Genomic DNA, 13,741 nt, shown 5'->3' with positions numbered 1-13,741 from the left:
GTCATGGCGACAGGGCGCGCTGATTGGGTCGCGTCGAATATTAGCTCATGCTCTGTGTGACAGAGGGTTCTTTTTTGTGTGTGTGTGGGAGGCGGATGAGTCCTTAGCTCTGAACATTTCGGTTAAGAAATAAACTAAAATCGATTTAGATTCTATTTGGTTTTATAACTTAACGGACCATGTTCACCGATGAGGTACAAGAGGCCGTGTCAGTGGAGTCGCGCTGGAGAAAAGCTCCTGAGCTCTGTGACGCAGTTTGTCAAACAGTGGAGGTTCGGCGTGCCGAAGCCTCAGTGCAGATACGACGTAGCGCGGAGATCAGTACGCAGACAGAGCTGAACGACGGCCGAGAGCTCTCGGTCCTGGATCAGGACATCGAGCCATCGGTTGATTTTCCGCGTCTGGTTCGTTTTCTGCGGCAAGCGGAGCCGATATTGATCAGGGAATTAAAGAAGAACGTCCAAAGCCACGCGTTTGATGGGTTTGAAGTTAACTGGATAGACCAACCACAGACAGTGAGTTGGTGGGAATTTAAATATATCTCAGATATAGTGTTATCTTGCAATATAACTTGTAGCATGTAATTTTGAATTCATTTGTATGATATACACTTTCATATACATACAAATATCAATTCTCATACACCACTCGATGCGCTTAAATAAACGGACTCTATTTGCATGACAGCTGTTGCAAACTTTAACAAGCAAAGCATTTTCTTGGATCGAGACAGATGAAAACAAGAATGCGAAACGATGTTAATGAAACCCTGAATAAGTTATATAGCCTCCGTTTGAGGGGGACTTGCAAACTCGAGAATGCTAATGGATTGTATAATCTTTGACCTATATACCTGGCTTTTGTTTCGTAGTCCTTCATAAATTTAATGTAGTGATAGAACTTCATAAATTTCAATGAGCTTTAGATTTGAAATTAGTAATGGCTTGGATTCAAACGTTGTTTCGTACTTTCTATTCTCTTTCGGTTCCAGAAATACATCCCGACTTTGCTGCTACAAGTTACCCAGCCAGTGAAATAGTTCGTTAATTTCCCTGTAATATCGTGCAAAGTTTTAATCAAAGCCCTTATCCATTAAATTCCGGGAGCTATAACCCTACTTTGCATTAATTTCCGAGAGGGAAAGGTATCATGATTATTCATTAGTACCAGTGCTATTGGTGTGAAATGCACTTTTTCCACTGTCTGTTGATTAGTTTCATTTAGATGGGGAAATATAATCAAATTCATGTTGTCATTTCAATGTTGTGTAATATACTAGTGACACTCGTATTCGTATTCAGTGAATGTGTTCTTGTCCTTGATATGAATGTGCATAATGTGTGGATTAGAAAGTATTTTCTTATATATCACTGCTTGAATATCACAGAAATACACATCTTGAAAGTATTTCATATGTCTTTAATCAGTTATATTCCAGCAAGTCCCTGTATTTGACAGATTTCTGCCTTGTACTTATTGAATGGCTGGTATGAATTTAAGGAGTATTAAACCAACTTCTTCTTTGCCTTCTCAGATTAATGTAAAACAACTTGATGTAGTGATTAATATTTATTCTTGAATTGGCATTTGCTAAAGCAAATAATCTGATCAAATTTAATGTGTAATCTTATAACCATTGGGTTTAGTACTTTCTACATTCTGGTATTGATAACACAAGATAAATTTCATTGGCTGTAAAGAATTTTGGGTGGTGGAGGGTGTGGAAGGTGGATATGTTTTTTCTGGTCTAAATTTAGTAATTCTGACAAGGTATGCAGTGATCTGGGGGTTGAATTCTTGGATTACTGATTGAGAGGTTTGAATTAACAATCTGGACACTGTTCAAATCTCAAAATGGCTTCTGTAGAATTTGTGTTTCAAAATGATGCTGATTTTGGAAAAATAATTTATCTTTTAATGATCATGAAAACCATCAAATTGTTGAAAAATCTGACTGATCTTCTGTAGGAGAAGAAATCTGCCATCCCTATGTAGTTTAACTTCTGCCTGAGGTCAAACTATGATTAAGAATGACTCTGAAATGGACAAGTACAGGTCTCTTGCATTACCACTTCATTTACAGAAAAGGGGGAAAGTTTTATAGATAAACCACCTGGTATAGATCTAGGGATTAAATTTGGGTACAGCAAAGTTGCTTCCAGCTTGCTTGGCTTTGCAAAGCTCTCAAACATCTAGCAAGTTATGTCTAAATTGGGAAAGCTGTTAATCGGACTGGTCAGGCAGTAGGCTGACGTTGTTGCTCATAGGATCACGCAGATGATATCTTGCCGACAGGGTGCCATGATAATCCCTAGGTGCTGGCACTGTGGTATTTAAGACAAAACAAGGATGACCTGCAGACTCCAAATCAAGTACAAGCCTTCTTCTGATTATTATATATAATCTCAGCTGACAAGTCCGTCTCCATTTCCAGTAGATGTGCTTTGATTAGGGACATCAGTGTTCATCACCAAGAGTAGCTTGGAAGCACTAATCAAGTTTTGAAAGACATGGTTGCCAGAACGCGTGAAAAATATTACAGCATCCTCCCCATTCTTCTTATTGCCAGTGCATCTGTCCGTGATAACATTAGTAGAAGTGACCATGGTACAGTCTCTGTGAAGACAAAGTCTCATGACTTCTCAACAGAGACACCATTGTGCTGAATAAGATGCATAGAAAACAGATCTAGCACCTTGAACTGGAGTTCCATGAGGTGTGGCATCAAGAATATTCATTACTATAATGTATAACCCCCATGACTGGCATATCTCTTATCATTACTGTCCAGCCATGGATCAATGTGGAGTGCAGAAGGGCATGACAGGAGCAGCTGCAGGAATACCTACAGATGATGAAATGCCAATCTAATGAGGCTCAAGTATACTGAAGAGTTGCACTGCACTGGACTATGTGATCTTGCAACCGGTGGATGGGATCTAGTTATGAGTAGGTGTGGGCAATTAAATATGAGTAGGAAGAAAAGGCTTCAAGAACCTTATTGATGGTGGGGCTTTGTTTGAGCAAAAGGCAAGGTTGAAAATATTTCATCATGTTGCATAGATAATCCATGGTAGTTTTCTGTTGAGGACCCCACCAGCACAGAAACCAATCCTCAGCGCATTTATTTCTCTCTGTGATATCAAAAAAGACATCTGAAATCATTGACAGAGTGAAGGAGACAATATATTGCCTGTAATGCACCTGACCAAAAAGTAGTGGATATGGCCTAGTCCATCACAGATAAAGCTCTTCCCACCATTGAGCGCATCTACTTGAAGTGTTGTCACAGGAAAGCATTATCCATCATCAGGGACCCCCACCATCCATGCCATGTTCTCTTCACGCTGCTGCCATCAGGAAGAAGGTACGGGAGCCTCAGGACTCTCAGCACCAGGTCCAGGGACAGTTATTACCCCTCAACCATCAGGCTCCTGAACCAGAGAGGATAACTCCACTTGTCCCACAGTGGCAGAAGGAAAGAGGAAAAGGTAGAGTTCCGTTGCAGGTAGTGCCGCTATCTCTTAACTCCAGTGTTATTAATGTAGAGTTTGCACATTCTCCCTGGTGTCTGTGTGGGTTTCTCCCTGGGCTCTGCTTTCCTCACACATCTCAAATATGTGGGGCTCATAGGTTAATTGGCTGTTGTAAAGTACTTGTGTGGGTGGCTGGTTGGAGAACTGGTTATATTAATGGGTATGTGTAAAAGAATAGATTTGCAAGGAAATTATTGGAAAAATGAGATTCTCTGAGAGTCTGCATAGATCTGATGGGCAAAAAGTCTGTCTTTTGGGTCATAAATGAAGGGAACAAAGCAACAGGTGCCAAATGTGATTATTATTGGCACAAGCAATACTCATCTGATTTTCTGGTTGTTTTTATATTTCAAGCATTGTTATTCTTACTTCATGTATATGGCAAACTGTTGACCGACATCTTTTATAAACCTACTGATTTCTATGGTTACCTTGACTATATCTCTTCACACCCCATGTCTTTTATAAAAATGCTATTCCCTTTTCTCAGTTTCTTCGTCTCTGCCACATCTGTTCCCAGCAAGTGACTTTACGTTACAGGACATCAGAGATGTCCTCTTTCTTCAAAGAATAGGGTTTCCCTTCCTCCACCATTGCTGCCCTCACCCATATCTCCTCTATTTCCCAAACATCTGTGCTCACCTCATCTTCCAGTCGCCTTAACGGTGATGAGTTCCTCTTGTCCTTACCTACCACCCCTTGAGCCTCTGCATCCAACTCGTCATGCTCCACAACTTCCGCCATCTCCAAAGGGATGCTACCACCAAACATATCGTAACCTCCCTCCCCCTCCACTTTTCACAAGGATTACTCCCTTTAATGATTCCCTTGTCCATTCATCCCTCCCCACTAATCTCCCTCCAGCACATCACTGCAGGTGGCCAAAGTTCTGTACCTGTCCATTCACCTCCTCCCTCATCTCCATTAAGGGCCTCAATGGTCCTTCCAAGTGAGGCAATCGTTCACCTGCAAATTTGCTGGGGTCATCTATTGTGTCTGGTGCACCAAATGAGGCTTCCTCTGCATTACTGAGATCCATTGTAAATTGGGGAACCACTACGTCAAGCACATCCACTTTATTCACCAAAAGTGGAACGTCCTGGTGGCCTAACTCCAATTCTCTTTCCCCTTCCGATATGTTGGTCCATTGCCTCCCTATGTACCAAAATGAGGCTACTGTCAGGGTAGAGGATCAACTCCTTGTATTTTGTCTGGTCTAGCAACACATTGTATTCTGTCTGGATAGTCTCCAGCCTGATAGCATCTCCTCTTCTTCTGTTCCCCAATCTGGCCTCTTCCCCTGGGTCCCTTTCTCCTGTGGTCCACTCTTCTCTCATATCAGATTCCTTCCTTTCCAGCCCTTATCTTTCCTACCCACCCGACTACACCTATCACCTTCTAGCTAACCCTCTTCCCTTTACCCCATAGGCATCTTCCCACTTCCTTTCCAGTCCTGAAGAAGAGTCTTGGCCTGAAACGTCGACAATTTATTCATTTCTGTAGATGCTGCCTGACCTGCTGAGTCCTCCAGCATTTTTTGTGTGTTGCTTATGTCAAATTATGTTTGGTTTTTATACATTTAAATTTAAAAGGCAAATACATTGAATAGAGTTGAAGCAAAATGTTATTTAATTCACTGTAACTACTGGGAAAAGTAAGCCATACACTTTTGGATATCCTCAGCAATGTTGGATTTTCCCTTCCATTGATTTGGTTTAAATATAACAATGGCCCCACAATATAAGATAAGCAGAATACTTTTGAATGAAAGACCCACAAATACAAATTTCTTTGATGCTTTTGTTTATGAAAATCTGTTTGAAAATTTGATGGGCTGGGACGGCAATGAAAATTTACAAATTTTAACTTCCTTTTAACCCCAAACCACACTTTCTTGTGCTTAAAGTTACATAGGGTACATACAATTCCAGGATTAATTAGATTTTAAAGTTTTATTTCCACTAATTATCTTGTTAAGCACACAAATTCCCCAGTCACGATCCCCTCCATATTCGTCATTGTTGGATTGCTGTTGTATAATAGTGATCTGATAGAAACTAGTCTGGTAAACATTAGCAAATTCATTTGTGGTTGAAGTATCAAAATCTGGTTATCTATTGTTAACATTGTGCATATTTAATCTGATTGACTGTCAGAAGTAACTATAGTTGTCCTCCCTGCAAAAGAATTTGTGCAGTGATGTACTAAGATATCACACACTCAAACAGTACTTTCTGCCAAATCTATCAAAGCAGCAACGTCATTGTGTTTGGTTTTGCAATTTGTTTCCATGGATTGTTTTTTTTTGACACAGTCCCAAACAAATCTGAGGTCAATTTTCAAACATATTTGAACTCCCTGATAGTTATTTGAATGCAACTTCATTCCACTTGCCTCTTCAGTACAATGCAGAATCAGAATCTGGTTTATTACTGACATGTCATTGAATTTATTGTTTTGTGGCAGCAGTACATTGCAATATATAAAACAATTGCTATGAATTACAATAAGAAATTTGTATAAAATAGTGCAAAGAGAGAGAGCAAAACAGTGAGGTGATATTTATGGCCCATTGAGAAATCTGATGATGGAGGGGAAGAAGCTGTTTCTTTTTTTATTAAAAAAAAGTAAATAAATTTGGAATGTGCATCTTCATACTCCCGTACCTTCTCTTTGTTGGCATGTCCTGAATGGTGAGGGTCCCCAGCGAGGCACAAACTTTAGATGTCCTTAACGATGAGATGGTGGACTGTTCATTGGAGCCTCCATACCAATCGGTGATGCAACCTCTCGGAATGCTCCGCACTGTGCATCTGTAGATATTTGCTAGAGTCTTTGGTGATGTAACAAATCTCAAACTCCTAATGAGGCATAGCTGCTGCCTTTGTGATGACATCAATATATTAGGCCCAGGACAGATTTTCTGAGATGTTGGAGCCCAGGGCTTCAAACTTCTCACAACATGCTGGAGGAACTCAGCAGGTCGGGCAGCATCTGTGGAAACGATCAGTCAATGTTTCGGGCCGGAACCCTTCCTCAGGACTGAAGAGGGAAGGGGCAGAGGCCCTATAAACAAGGTGGGGGGAGGGTGGGAAGGAGAAGGCTGGTAGGTGTCAGGTGAAAAACCAGTAAGGGGAAAGGTAAAGGGGTGGGGGAGGGGAAGCAGGAAGATGATAGGCAGGAAAGGTGAAGAAGGAATAGAGGAAAACACGATGGGTAGCAGAAGGAGGTGGAACCATGAGGGAGGTGATAGGCAGCTGGGGGAGGGGACAGAGCGATAGGGGAAGAGAGAGGGAGGGAATTACCGGAAGTTGGAGAATTCTGTGTTCATACCAAAGGGCTGGAGACTACCCAGATGGTATATGAGGTGTTGCTCCTCCAACCTGATCTTCAAAATTCTCACTGCTTTTTTCACTGCTGACACATCAATGAGGGTTGGTGTATATTCTTCTGACCTCCCCTCACTGAAGTTCATGATCAATTGGTTGGTATCACACATCTTGTCATCATTGTCTGAGATTCTGCCAATAACAGTTGTATTATCATTTAGTTTATAGATGGTGTTTGACCTCTACTTAGCCACAAAGTCATGAGGGTAGATGGGTAGAGCATTGGGCTAAGCATGCATCCTTGAAGTGTGCCTGTATTGATTATCAGTGAGGAAGAGGTGTTTTTCTGATCTACACTGACTGTGGTCTCCTGAAAGGAAGTCAAGGATCCAGTTGCAGGGAGAGTACAAAGGCCCAGATTTTGAAGTTTGTTGGTTAGTACTGTGGGGTTGATAAGTGTTGAATGCTGAGCTGAAATAAATATATAGCAGCCTAACCTAGGTGTTGCTGCTGTCCGGGTGGTTCAAATCTGAGTGGAGAGCCAGTGAGATTGCATCTGATGTGCAGTTTATTTGGAGTAGTCATTGGATAAGTGGACTTGTAGTTAAATAAAGTCAAGTTCTTTATGGCTTCATCCGTGATCTTCTCAATGATTTATTTGAAACTCCATTAAGTCTGCACTTGCCTTATTTATTTCAAAAGTGGACCTAGAAGTTTACTTTTTTACCTCCCATTAATTCCTTGAGCAGCCTGGTTTGAAAACGAGGATGGGCATGTCCACACCATTGTTTCATTAAGTGAGCAACAAACTGTGCAAATGCAAATATAAATAACTGAGTATGAAATAGCAAGATAAAGAGTTCTTAATGTGAGACCACTGGTTGTGGGAACACCAGAAATAGAATGAGTGTGGTTATCTAGAAATAAAATGAGCGAGTCCTGAGGCATAAGGATATTATCTTTGCTCATTCCCACAGTCTCTTTCTCCCTGAAGGCAATGTTGGTATTGCAATCTCTGTGATAAAAAGACACTCACTTTTTCTCCACCACTTTTTCTAAGATGGGCTTTAAATGTTATATTTGCATGGTTATTAAGACTACTTGTTTTTACCTCTTTAACTTTGCTGCCTTGTCTTATTTCACCTGTTTCTGAAGTTCTTGACTATAAACCTGTTTGTTCCAATACATTCAACCCCTGTGTAAAATTACAGGCTTATGAATTAGGACCAGAAGTGGACCACTCAGTCTCTTGAGGCTGCTTTACTATTTAATAAGATTATGATTGATCTGATTATACCATGAACTCAGCATTCTCATCTACCCTTGGTACTTCTTAACTGTGTTATCAAAATACACCGTATGTATTAATAATTAATAATCACAGTAATACTCAGCTCTCACGTGTGGCTCCTCGTAGCTGTTTGCATGCGACAGCGGCCACACCCCGGGCAACGGCTTCGACAAGCCAGCTAAACCAGGTGAGGGTAGCCGACGGGTCTCAAACCCTCGGTGAGATAGGGAGTTGTCTATCCCAGCATGTGAAGACAGACTCCGGCGGATTGAGCGGACGAGACCAATGGAAGGTCCAACGGTCAAGAAAGCGGTCTCTGCAAGCGTCGCGGAACGTGTAGAGCAGGACAAGACACAGAAGATGTCCTGGTCATCCACTGCGCCTAATCCCATCTCCAGCCGTCTAGACTCTGTCTTGCCACTGGACCCAGATGGGAATTGGGAAGAGAGAGTGACGCTGACGCTGCGCAACTCTCCCTCGCTTAAATCCAAATCACGCGCTAGTCTCGACACCATCATTATGGTGTCGAGGTCCTCATCGATGTCAACGATGGACGAACAACTATGTACTTCTACCCAAAAATGTTCAAAGACTTGGCTTTCATCAATCTTTGGGGAAGAGTTCCAAACACCTCCAACCCTCTGAGGGGTGGAAAAAATGCCTCCTCTTTCTTATGAGCTATACCTCTCCTATTCCCCCAAGTTGAAACAGTGACTCCACTAACTCATTATTCTGCTACAAGAGAAAACATGCTCTTCATAGCCATCTCATTCAAGATTGCTTAGGATTGTATATGCTTAAATCAAGTACCTTCTCACCTATCGGAATTCCAAGGGAAACTAGCCCAGCCTATTCAAACTTCCCTCTAAGGACGACTTGCCCATTCCAGGTATTTGAATAAACTACTCAAAATTGCCTAGAAAACATTTGCATCCTTCCTTGGATAAGGAGATCAGTACTGTGTATGTTACTTCAAATGTACAGTATTCATGCTAATTGCTTATAAAACTAAAGCACCCTATATTGTTGTGAGGAGAGCTGGATATGGACATTTATTTTGTTGGCTTTCTTAATTGTGTACTTTCTGTACCTGTATATCAGCCTTCAGCAATCAAACACTAACACTTTCAGAATCCTCTGCACCTTTGAGATTTGCAATCCCTGGCGTTTCAATAAAGTGGTTTATTCTACTTCCAAAATGGACTGTTTCACGTTTTCCCAAATATTGCCCAGTCACCTAATCTATCTATATTCCTTGGATGTTTTTATCCAAGTTAGTTATGTAAGTTTAGTAAGTTGAGGCCCTAGCACAAATCGCCATGGCACACTCTATATCTTGCTAATCAGATAAAGACCCATTTATGCTGACTTCCTTGTTAGCGGGCCAATTTTCTATCCATGTCATGTTATTTCCTACACAATGAGCTTTTATTTTCTGCATTATCTTTGATGCAACACTTTATCAATATTTTTTCTGCAAATCCAAGTACTGTTCATCCAGCGGAGTCCCTGTATCCACAGCACATGCTATTTCTTCAAAGGACTCCAATAAACTGGTCAAAAAGATTTTCTTTTCATAAAGCCATTTGCTGCCTCTAATTTTTCCTTTCTGGTCATTTTTATTAATTCTGATGGGGTTTAAGCTTGGTAGAGGCTTGGGAGCCTTAGGATAGAACCAGAATGGAAAGCTAAGCTGGAAACCAAAAGCAAGGGTTTTGGTGAGGAGGTGATTCAGGAAGAAAAAGATTTTTGAAAAGGGCAAAGTTTACAAGCATAAGAGAGACTCAGGGAAAAATAATAAGACAATGAAGGTAAAATGGGGATGTAGAGCAGTGATCCCCAACCACTGGGCCGCGGACCGGTACCGGGCCGCGAGGAAACAATATGATTTGGCGATATGAAACGATATGAGTCAGATGCACCTTTCCTCATTCCCTGTCGCGCCCACTGTTGAACTTTAACGCATGTGAGGTCATCAGTGACCCAAGACGCAAATGACCCAAGATGTGCAAAGGAATGGGTCCGTGACCCATTTGTGAATGTTTCTGGTGAATCTTCCATGTCAGCACGAGAAAAAGATCAACTCCTCAAGCTTGCAAATGATGGTGGTCTGAAAAGTATGTTTGAAATAACATCCCTGCCGGCATTCTGGATCAGAGTCAAGGCTGAATATCCTGAGATAACCACGAAAGTACTGAAAACGTTGCTTCCATTTCCAAAATCATATTGCTGCGAAGCGGGGTTTTCTGCAATGAATGCAACGAAAACTAAATTGCGGAATAGACTGGACATAAGAAACCCCGTTCGAGTATCGCTGTCTCCCCTCAGCCCTCGATAGGACCGTCTCGTTTCAGGGAAACAAGCCCAGGGCTCCCACTGATTCAGCGATATTGGTGTGTTGCAATGATTTTATATCTTCATACGGGGAAAATATGTGCTGTGTGTTTAATATCCAAACATTACTTAAAATGTTATGATGCTATTGACTTATAAGTGACTTATAATTCAGTGGTCCCCAACCTGTGGGCCGTGAAGAATGCAGCGGTACAGCGGTAGCTGGAGCACACCCAGCACATCTTTAAGAAAAAAGCCAAAATAAACAAGCTAATTAATTAACAAACAACAAACAACAGGAATTCTGCAGATGCTGGAAATTCAAGCAACACACATAAAATTTGCTGGTGAACGCAGCAGGCCAGGCAGCATCTGTAGGAAGAGGTGCAGTCGACGTTTCAGGCCGAGACCCTTCATCAGGACTGATGAAGGGTTTCGGCCTGAAACACCGACTGCACCTCTTCCTAGAGATGTCGCCTGGCCTGCTGCGTTCACCAGCAACTTTTAAGCTAATTAATTAGGTGCCGCCCGACACGTAAATGTCGACCCAGATCAGAGGTGATTGCCGATGATCATGTGAGGAAAATTATGTGCTGTGTGTTTAATATTAAATTCGTTAGATAAACCCCTTTAGAAATGAAATTGAGTGTATTAGCCACTTATAAGTGACTTAAAGTTGACTTATCACCTATATTCTGAACACCCCCCACCCCCCGGTCGGCCGGCCCGCAAGAATATTGTCAATATTAAACTGGTCCACGGTGCAAAAAAGGTTGGGGACCCTGCTCTACACCAATTGTATCCAAACTCAGGACTGAGCCTAGGGCTCTGGTATCGTGAGATAGGGGCTTTATTAGCTACAACACTGTTCATGCCAGATTAGGTTAGCATGCTTATTTTTACTGGTGTGCATTTAAACAAAAATTACATATAGTTTAATTTGGTTTACTATGTATAATATGAGCGTGCAGTGTCTGGTACATAGGCTAGTCAGTGAACCATGTGAGAGCATGGTCTGATGGCACGACATTGCATGGGTTTCCTCTGGGTGCTCCAGTTTCCTCCCATAGTCCAAAGATGAATGGGTTGATAGGGTCATTGTAAATTGTCCAGCAATTAGACAAGGGTTATATTGAGGGCTGCTGGGTGGTGTGACTTGAAGGGCTGAAAGGGCCTATTCTGTGCTGCATCTCAATCAAACAAAATAAAGTAGTTAACCAAGCAACAGTAGAGGGAGCATAATGCTGCTAGGTGTATTGTATAGGCCTCTAACACATAGGAGAAATATAGAGTAGCAAATGTGCATACAGACCACTAAGAGCAAATGCTTCGGGTAATTATGGCAACTTTATTCCAGTTTATATTGGAATAATTAATAGTATTTGAGTCTGAGGGTGAAGAATTTCTAAAATGTGTTCAAGGTAATTTTTTGGAGTATTATTCATTCATTTTCTAGTAGACCAGTTTTCTAGTTGCTTTGTTGACTTTTTAAACTCTTGCAATGATTATTTTGTTTTTTGGCTAGCTTTAGTTTGCACTCTTAATTTTCCTTTCTTAATCTTTTAAGTAATTCTTTGATTTTTCTGTATTCAGTCTTTTGATCTATATCTGTCTTTGTGCAACTATATTTCTTTAGTTTAATACCGTAACTTTTTAAGTACTCTTGAAATGTTTCTCTTATTAGAATATTTGATTCTGAAAGATCACTTTCCATGACAGCCACAGCATTAAGATTGACCAATAAACATTCCTGCCCATTTCTAATATGTCCCAAATCTTGTACATTTTGAAAGCCTAAGCTTTCAGATTTGGCATGAACTCTTTCAGATTGAATCTGCAACTCCAATTCTTATGCAGCCCTTTTGGGTCGAGGATGATTTGCTTCCACTCAGGTTATGTGGGTTCTGGGGCAGCTGATGAGCCTTGTGTGGAGTTGGTAGATGTAACCTTAGGTGAAGGTGATGTTTTATCAAGTGAGTAGTTGGACTGTTTTGTAGTTATGCACTTATCCATCATCTTCACTTGGCCTCTGTGTGCTTCTTTTGAAGAAGTATGTGCTGCATTCCCAATTACATATTTTCTTTTTTTAAAAAAATATTTATTTATTTTTTTTGCTCAGTATAACAAAACTTTCAATTTCCAGGTACACTTACATTTACATTTCTTCCCATCACAGATATCAGGTATCAGAACACTTCCAACAAAATATAGACATCACCACAACATCCTATACAAACGCCCTTATTAGTATAGCAGACAGGTTTACATCTATGTACTGCAGAAAAGGTTGCCATGTTTTATGAAAACTATTTATTTTTGAGTGTACCATACATGTCCAAAAGTCCAAAGGAATGTATTCCATGATTAATTTATGCCAACCAGAAAGTCCAGGGGCCTTATCGGATATCCAACAGAGTAAAATGTTCTTCCGCGCACAAAAAGTCAGGATGTTCAAAAGTTTTTTCTGATGTGCATTAATGATACGACTGCTGGGTAAGCCTAAGAGAAAAGACACTGGGTCCATTTCAGGCTCCATCTTCAGAATCTTTTCCATTTCACCCAAAATATCACTCCAGTATGCCTGAAGTTTGGGACAAGTCCAAAAACAGTGGGTGAAAGTTCCAGTATTTACTTTACACTTAGAACACATTGGAGAAACCCCCGTCTTAAATTTTGAGAGACGATCTGGAGTCAGATAGGCTCTGTGCAGAATTTTGAGTTGCAATGCTTTAGTTCTATTACAAACTGAAATCTTCTTTGCATTATCACAGATGTCTTCCTATGTTTCAGCTGTAATTTCTACTCCCAGTTCTTCCTCCCAGACCCTTCCCAGCTGCTCAGCCTCTTCACAAGAACATTCTCTCAGGATACTGTAAAAAGTACTAATAGAGACTTCAGCCTTAGAACGAAACACCCTCTTTTCTATGTCAGAACTATAGAAATCAGTTAACAATGATGTGTTTTTCTGTATATAATCTCTTATGTGAAATAAATGGAAAAAGATCCTTGTTGGATATGTTAAATTTCTGTACTATTTGACTAAAAGACATCATCATTCCTTCATCAAACAAATCTCCTAGATGGAAAATACCCTTAGAAATCCAAAGTTTAAATCCAGAATCCATTATGCCAGGCTGAAAATCTGGACTGCCGGTTATTGGAGTGAAGGGTGATATTTCCGCTGCGTTGCCCTCAATTTGTCGCACCACCCTCCAAGCCCTGACTGTGTTAATTGTTATTGAATTGCGACA

At 40.9% G+C, this 13,741-nt stretch overlaps 1 protein-coding gene across 1 annotated transcript in view; it reads left to right on the top strand.

Annotated features, from left to right (window-relative positions):
* Positions 1-47: 47 nt before the first annotated feature.
* dync2i2 (dynein 2 intermediate chain 2) overlaps positions 48-13,741 on the top strand; it is a 41,477-nt gene continuing 27,783 nt past the window's right edge. Inside the window, exon 1 of the mRNA XM_072240365.1 lies at positions 48-515. Coding sequence (XP_072096466.1) covers positions 180-515 — 336 coding nt within the window. The 5' untranslated portion in view covers positions 48-179. The remainder of the gene's footprint in view (positions 516-13,741) is intronic.

This window comes from Mobula birostris, chromosome 22, assembly GCF_030028105.1.
Source record: "Mobula birostris isolate sMobBir1 chromosome 22, sMobBir1.hap1, whole genome shotgun sequence".
NCBI classification, from domain to species: domain Eukaryota; kingdom Metazoa; phylum Chordata; class Chondrichthyes; order Myliobatiformes; family Myliobatidae; genus Mobula; species Mobula birostris.
The sequence above is the reverse complement of the archived record's forward strand: the minus strand, read 5'-3'. Positions and strand labels throughout refer to the sequence as shown.